Source organism: Oncorhynchus nerka, linkage group LG15, assembly GCF_034236695.1.
Source record: "Oncorhynchus nerka isolate Pitt River linkage group LG15, Oner_Uvic_2.0, whole genome shotgun sequence".
Lineage (NCBI taxonomy): Eukaryota > Metazoa > Chordata > Actinopteri > Salmoniformes > Salmonidae > Oncorhynchus > Oncorhynchus nerka.
This window is the reverse complement of record NC_088410.1, coordinates 43791486-43799557: the sequence shown is the minus strand read 5'-3', so window position 1 is coordinate 43799557 and position 8072 is coordinate 43791486. Positions and strand designations below refer to the sequence as shown.

At 40.2% G+C, this 8072-nt stretch overlaps 1 protein-coding gene across 1 annotated transcript; it reads left to right on the top strand.

Moving 5' to 3' along the window:
• gnrh2 (gonadotropin-releasing hormone 2) lies at positions 1-911 on the top strand. Its single transcript, XM_029684101.2, has 3 exons — positions 1-138; positions 289-372; positions 873-911. The coding sequence occupies exons 1-3, from the start codon at positions 1-3 to the stop codon at positions 909-911; spliced, it is 261 nt and encodes an 86-aa protein (XP_029539961.1).
• Positions 912-8072: the final 7161 nt, after the last annotated feature.

Below are 8072 nucleotides of genomic sequence, written 5' to 3'. Positions count from 1 at the left end.
ATGGTGAGTGTGGCTAGACTGGTGTTTATGCTGGGGCTGCTGCTGTGTCTGGGAGCCCAGCTGTCTTCCTCCCAGCACTGGTCCCATGGCTGGTACCCTGGAGGCAAGAGGGAGCTGGACTCATTTCCCACCTCTGAGGTGGGTCACAGTACTACAATCTCAATGACTCAAATGGATATTACATACAGCACTTTTCATCAGGAGTCAAGACGGGTGTTTTTAGCACCTGTCTGGGTAACACCCAGTAGCCATTTGTGTCACCATCATGCTGTTGTCTCTCTGTCTCAGATTTCAGACGAGATTAAACTCTGTGAGGCAGGAGAATGCAGCTACCTGAGACCCCAGCGAAGGAACATCCTTAAAAACGTTATTGTGAGTGCAGTGGCGGGACGAAAGTAATACATTCATTTAATGATACTGTATCATGTGGCAATCATATAGGGCAGGGATAGCTCAAATCTGAGCCTGAGGGGACGGAATACTTCTCGTTTTCTTTTCTACGTGGTCGATGAATAGGCAAATGTCGCGGAACATTGCATATGTGATGCCCTTTTCACTGTCAGAGGCATGTTTGTTCTACATCATGTATTTCTATCTGATATTTCCATAATGTTGTGCCCTGATGAATGTAGCCCTGGTGTCCCAAGTCTAAATCAGTCCCTCATTCAGGGTGAATAATGAAATGCCACTAGTGTGTGCTCGAGCATAGTATTATTATTTGTCTACAGGTGTTACAAGCATGTTGCACATCCAGGGGTGGAAATGGTGGAGGGAACCGGGTCCGGAAGTAAAATAACTTTGACATGTGGAATAAATTAAGGCAAAAAAAAAATACTGTACCTGTAATTCTTGTCATGTTACTCTCTTTGCAGTTGGATGCCCTGGCCAGAGAATTTCAGAAGCGAAAATAACCTTAGACAACTTATCAACCGTGGCTGATTTAAATCCTTCCTTGTCTCTGTCTGTTTCCTTCATGACCTCTATTCTAATCTCATGTGATTTGGTCCAATTTTGTGGTTCATCCACTTTGATAATCATATAGCATCACTCTTTACCATTTGCATTCTCCTTCTGTCCCCTTTTTGCTGCTGTAGACTATCAATTACAGATGTAACATCATGCACATGCCATTTCCTTGAATAAAGTATCTATTTTGTTATTAATGTCTTCATCATTGTCCTCTCTTTAATTGATTTGTTTCAACGAAAGAATAGGTCAAGAGGCATATGACGAGAGCAATGTTATCCTTTTTGAAAACATGATTTGAAAATGCAAACAAAAAGAAAAACAAACATGTGCTCAGTTATTATATGCACATTGAGTACAAAATTCGAACTTTACAGAGAGTAAATAAGATCTCAAAAAGCAGAGAGGAAGAGGCAAAGCGAGAAGGTTTACTCCGCTCAAAGTCTGTCCACAAAAATAAGACCACTAAGGGAGGAATATTTGTATGGTGGTCATTTACCTTCACCATTTTTACCTTCACCATTTTAAATATCAATATCAAGTCAGAGTTGGGACATCCCAAGGAACCCAGACAACAAGGACCATTCTGCAACATATTGTTAGTTATCTATGCAATGCACATGCGCTGCTCAGGTAGGAACAAAGATGGAAGAGCAAAGTATGTTCTCCGCTGCTATTGGAGTCAGATACTGAAAATAACATTATTTCTACTCATAACGTGGGTTCTGTATAAACACTAATAATACCAATGTTTCACAGATTGAAAGGGAGTTCAATAAGAATGTGAAATTACAGTTCGTAGCTAAAAAGCTAGGTGGCAAACAATCGTGTTTCCAACTTGAATGTCGTTTTGCACTTAGCCTTGTACCTACTCCAATAGCTAGGTCCAAAGGCACGTTGTGTTAGCTAATCCAAGTTTATCATTTTAAAAGGCTAATTGATCATTAGGAAACCCTTTTGCAATTATATTAGCACGGCTGAAAACGGTTGTTCTGATTAAAGAAGCAATTAAACTGGCCTTCCTTAGACCAGTTGAGTATCTGGAGCATCAGCATTTGTGGGTTCGATTATAGGCTCAAAATGGCCAGAAACAAAGAACGTTCTTCTGAAACTCGTCAGTCTATTCTTGTTCTGAGAAATGAAGGCTATTCCATGCGAGAAAATGCCAAGAAACTAAAGATCTCGTACAACGCTGTGTACTACTCCCTTCATAGAACAGCGCAAACTGGCTCTTAACAGACTAGAAAGAGGAGTGGGAGGCCCCGGTGCACAACTGAGCAAGAGGTCAAATACATTAGTGTCTAGTTTGAGAAACAGACGCCTCACAAGTCCTCAACTGGCAGCTTCATTAAATAGTACCCGCAAAACACCAGTCTCAACGTCAACAGTGAAGAGGTGACTCTGGGATGCTGCCCTTCAATCTCATGAGAGAAAAGAAGAGTGCTTTTTGTTAAAAAGAAAAAGAAAAAGATCTTACCTCTTCTATGCTTGGGCCAAGATTTACCACAGGGGGGCAGCAGTCGATCAATCCAACTCTGCAATCTTGGAGTCTGTCACTGCCATGAAAAATACTAAAATGAGCAAGCACACATGTGGTCTTCAACAAATCTACTTTTCTAGATTGTAAATTAGAATGCATATCTGTTATGTTGACTATAAAAGATATCAGGTTCTTAGGAATTAGGGCTGAAATGACTTTACTATTAGTTAGCTACAATGTTGTAGGACTGTGTTACTCTCAGTGTAATACCATTAGCTGTAGGAGGAAATGAAAACAAATGTATCTCTGATTGAATGGAGAGGTTGCCTGATACCTCGATCTACATACCGGTAGATCTCGTTTCGAAGAGAGTGAGGATCTCTGGAACAATGTTCTGCAGAAAATGCAATGTGTCTGTGTTGGGTCAAACAGGTGCAAGTGGTAAAAATGAGGACACTTGGCTTGCTATGGTTTATTGTAGAATGAATGACAGTTTATATACAGCAGTTACATCTGGTGTATATTTGAACAATGTCAATTGGATCATTGTTATCAAGATTCCAATGTTCCATGTTTTAATTACTTTTTTTGCAAACAATAATACAAACATACAGATGGTAAATAATGCTTGAACATTCTTAGATCTCCTACACTGTGTTCCTGAACAGACATGAGACTAAATGTTTCTCCATTTCAGCTTTGCGACTCAAGAGCCCAACAAAGGCTTGACTGTTCTGAGGCGCGTAGAGATGCTCTGAAGCCCTCTGAGATCTCCTGTTTTCAAAGAATCCTGTGGTTTGGTTCGTTGTCTCTCTCAAACCCTCGACCCCCGTAGAGCTGTGCCGTGCCCACATCCTCCTCCTATACGACCCCCACCTAGGCCTTGTCCCCCCCCCCCCCCCCCCCCACACACACACACACACTCTAAAAAACCAAGCTCCATAGCCATACAGTTTTAGTTAGGCATTAACAGCTTACCATTTCAGAATGCTTTTGCTTTACTGCAGCAAGGTACATTGTTAAAGGGAGGGTTCACCCAAATTACCAAATGTATTTTGTTACTCAGTCCTTGGAAAGGGTATGACAGCTTTGGTTTTGTTTACCTGACTTGACTGTTTCCAAATGCCAACCTTTTAGCATTTGTGGCACAAATCCAAAGCAAATCAATGGTACCAATATGAGCATTTTTCACACTTCACTTAAGTTACTTGGACATGAAGAATGTAAAATGCTAATATCAATATCATTAACTTGCATTAGATTAAGCATTTGGAAACACTGGCCTGGTAAATAGACCAAAGCATGGATTGCTGTCATATTTGTTCATAACTTGTAATTTGGGTGAACTTTCCCTTTATGACAAACTCTCTCGCAGGATGACGTTAAATGCCAAGTTCATTAGCAATTATATAACAATAACCGATTTTATGAAAAGCATTTCTGAAAAGTTCAGTTACATGGACTTTTAAGCACTTTTTTACTGCATTGTAGTACAGGGTAACTTTGCATGACCCCAACTGTATTTCTCCATCACCCTGCAATATATACAGTGAGGCTCCAGAAGTATCAGGACTGTGACACATTTGTTGTTGTTTTGGCTCTGTATTCCAGCATTTTGGATTTGAAATGATGCAATGACTGAGGTTAAAGTGCAGACGGTCAGCTTTAATTTCAGGGTATTTTCATCCATATCGGGTGAACGTCTGGGAAATGCAGAACTTTTTGTGCCAAGTCCCCCCATTTTAGGGGACCAAAAATATTGGGACAAATTCACTTAAATGTATTATAGTAGGCTATAAGTTTAGTTTTTGGTCCCATATTCCTAGCACACAAGGATTATATCAAGTCTGTGACTCTACAAACTTGATGAATGCATTTGCAGTTTGTTTTGGTTGTGTTTCAGATTATTTTGTGCCCAATAGAAACGAATGGTAAATAATGTATTGTGTCATCTTGGAGTCACTTTTGTTGTAAATAAGAATAGAATATGTTTCTAAACACTTCTACATTAACGTGGATGCTACCATGATTACCGATAGTCCTGAATGAATGGTGAATAATGATCAGAGAAAACGTTTATATCATTCCCTCAAGACACACAAATATCGTACCCTCAAGACATGCTATTCAAACCAAACTTTATTTGTCACATGCGCCGAATACAACAAGTGTAGACTTTACCGTGAAATGCTTACTTACAAATCCTTAACCAACAGTGCAGTTCAAGAAGAGTTAACAAATGATTTACCAAGTAGACTAAAATAAAAAGTAATAATAAAAAGTAACACAATAACAATAACGAGGCTATATACAGGGGGTACCGAGTCAGTGTGCGGGGGTACAGGTTAGTTGAGGTCATTTGTACATGTAGGTGGGGGTGAAGTGACTATGCATAGATAATCTCCCCTGTTATTGTAATGGTGAGAGGTTAGCATATCTTGGGGTTAGGATCTTTGTGCGTCTAACTTTCTCACTCATCATTATTCATTCAGGACTATCCGTAATCATGGTAGCATCCACGTTAATGTAGAAGTGTTTAGAAACATTCTTATTTACAATAAAAGTGACTCCAAAATGACACTACATTATTTACCATTCATTTCTATTGGGCACAAAATAATCTGAAACAACCAAAACAAACAGCAAATGCATCCAACGAATTTGTAGATTCACAAGCTTGATGTAGTCATTGCGTGCTGTGAATATGGGACTAAATAAGTACTTAACTTTTGACTACTTTAATATACATATAAGGGAATTTGCCCCAATACCTATTAGTCCCCCCCCCCCCCCCCCCATTTTAGGGGTCTATGTACAAAAGTACTGTAATTTCTAAACGGTTCGCCCGGTATGGATAAGAAATACCCTCGAATTAAAGCTGCCAGTCTGCACTTTAACTTCATAGCCATTGTATAATTTCAAATCCAAAGTGCTGGAGTACAGAGCCAAAACAAAAAATGAAATATCACTGTCCCAATACTTTTGGAACTCACTGTATCTGATGTAATGTTCTTACCGAAAGGAAATCTTTTGGAAATACAAAAATGAACCAATTTTGCGGATCGTTCCACATTCTATTGAATTGTATCCCTTAGTTGGTGTGCTGTGTGCGTCTCTCAGGGTGCCCATATAAAGGCAGGCATAAAGGGGATATAAGATAATGTACATGAACAAAACACGAAAGCATGATCACATGTGGGTTGTAAGTGAGTGGTGTTAAATATATTTGTTCATGAGAACCAAAATTAAAAACGTATCCACAACATTGAAAATCTTGCTGTAAGGTTGTGAACAAGTAAATGTGAGTTACAATATTTGCTGTGAAATATAATTTTTTAATATGAAAAATAGGCTACTTATAACTGAACTTTTATTGTAGGAAAGGTAACCTCAATGCTGCTTCACATCTCACAGTGGTAAGGTTCATGCTTTGTTGAAATTGTCAAGACTCAGACATTTTCAGGTATTTATCAGGTTTAGCAATTACAGAAGTACTCATTGAGCTTCATTTTTGGTTGGTTTTGTATTTCTTTGACATGAACTGGAGTTGAGGTAGCTTGATCTGCAGCCGTGCTCCAGTACTCAGTGCGGCTGCAGCTGGGCTAGGTCACACACCTGGGCAGAGAGGTTAGGAGAGGTGAGACTTGGTAATTGTGCAAACTAGTCACACCAGAAAAACTTGGCCTTTGTTTTAAATGCATTGGTATAAAACAATTCCATATACAGTGCATTCGGAAAGTATTCAGACCCCTTGACTTTTTCCACATTTTGTTACGTTACAGCCTTATGCTAAAATGTATTCAATTAAACATTTTCCTCAACAATCTACACACAATACCCCATTAATGACAAAGCAAAAACAAGTTTTTAGAAATTGGCAAGTTTATTAAAAATAACAAACAAATACCTTGTTTTCATAAGTATTCAGACCCTTTGCTATGAATCTCAAAATTGAGCTCATGTGCATCCCGTTTCCACTGATTATCCTTGACATGTTTCAACAACTTGATTGGAGTTCACCTGTGGTAAATTGATTGGACATGATTTGGAAAGGCACAAACCTGTTTATATAAGGTCACACAGTTAACAGTGCATGCCAGAGCAAAAGCCAAGCCATGAGGTCGAAGGAATTGTCTGTAGAGCTCCGAGACAGGATTGTGCCATGGCACAGATCTGGGAAAGGGTACCAAAAATTTCTGCAGCATTGAAGTTCCCCAAGAACACAGTGACCTCTGTCATTCTTAAGTGGAAGAAGTTTGGAACCACCAAGACTAGAGCTGGCTGCCTGGCCAAACTGAGCAATCGGTGGAGAAAGGCCTTGGTCAGGGAGGTGACCAAGCACCCGATGGTCACTCTGACAGAGCTCTAGAGTTTCTCTGTGGAGATGGGAGAACCTTCCAGAAGGACAACCATCTCTGCAGCACTCTACCAATCAGGCCTTTATGGTAGAGAGGCCAGACAGAAGCCACTCCTCAGTAAAAGGCACATTACAGACCGCTTGGAGTTTGCCAAAAGGCACCTAAAGACTCCCAGACCATGAGAAACAAGATTCTCTGGCTCTTTGGCTTGAATGCCAAGGGTCACGTCTGGAAGAAACTGGCACAATCCCTACAGTGAAGCATCGTGGTGGCAGCGTCATGCTGTGGGGTTGTTTTTCAGCGGCAGGGACTGGGAGACTAGTCAGGATCGAAGGCAAAGATGAACGGAGCAAAAGTACAGAGAGATCCTTGATGAAGCCTGCTCAGGATCTCAGATTGGGGCGAAGGTCCACCATCCAACAGGACAATGACCCTAAGCACACAGCCAAGACAACGCAGGAGTGGCTTTCGGACAAGTCTCTGAATGTCCTTGAGTGGCCCAGCCAGAGCCCAGACTTGAACCCTATCTAACATATCTGGAGATACCTGAAAATAGCTGTGCAGCAGCGCTCCCCATGCAACCTAACAGAGCTTCAGAGGATCTGCAGAGAAGAATAGGAGAAACTCCCCAAATACAGGTGTGCCAAGCTTGTAGCGTCATACCCAAGAAGACTCGAGGCTGTAATCGCTGCCAACGGTGCTTCAACAAAGTAAAGGGTCTGAATACTTATGTAAATGTGATATTTACGTTCTTTAAAAAACAAAATAGCACCTATTGTTTTGTCATTATAGGGTATTGTGTGTAGTTTGAGGGGAATAAATAAACTTAAAAATATATATATATATTTTTTAAATAAGGCTGTAACCTTACAAAGTGTGGGAAAAGGGGTCTGAATATTTTCCAAAGGCACCGTAGTACAAAAATAGTGTAGACCAGCACTGTTGTTACAGATTGTAAATACTGCCGACCCTGACTGAAATGTCTGCCTATGGTTCCAGATGTCCATCGGTTGGGAAAAGTCATTGTTGATATTATGGAATTGTTCACTTTGTTGGTCCATGAGCGTTACTTTATTCTGAGTAGATACATCTTTGTGTAGCATCCCCTTTACTGCAAAGTAATAGCAGTATATTCCTGATGAGGGTTATAACTGGTGAGGTAAGTTTCTTAAAACCAAGTGAAATTATTTAGAAAGTGTCTGGGCACTTCTACAGCATACCGCAATAAACATTTTGAATTAGGAGTCAAAAGTGTTAATGTATACAAA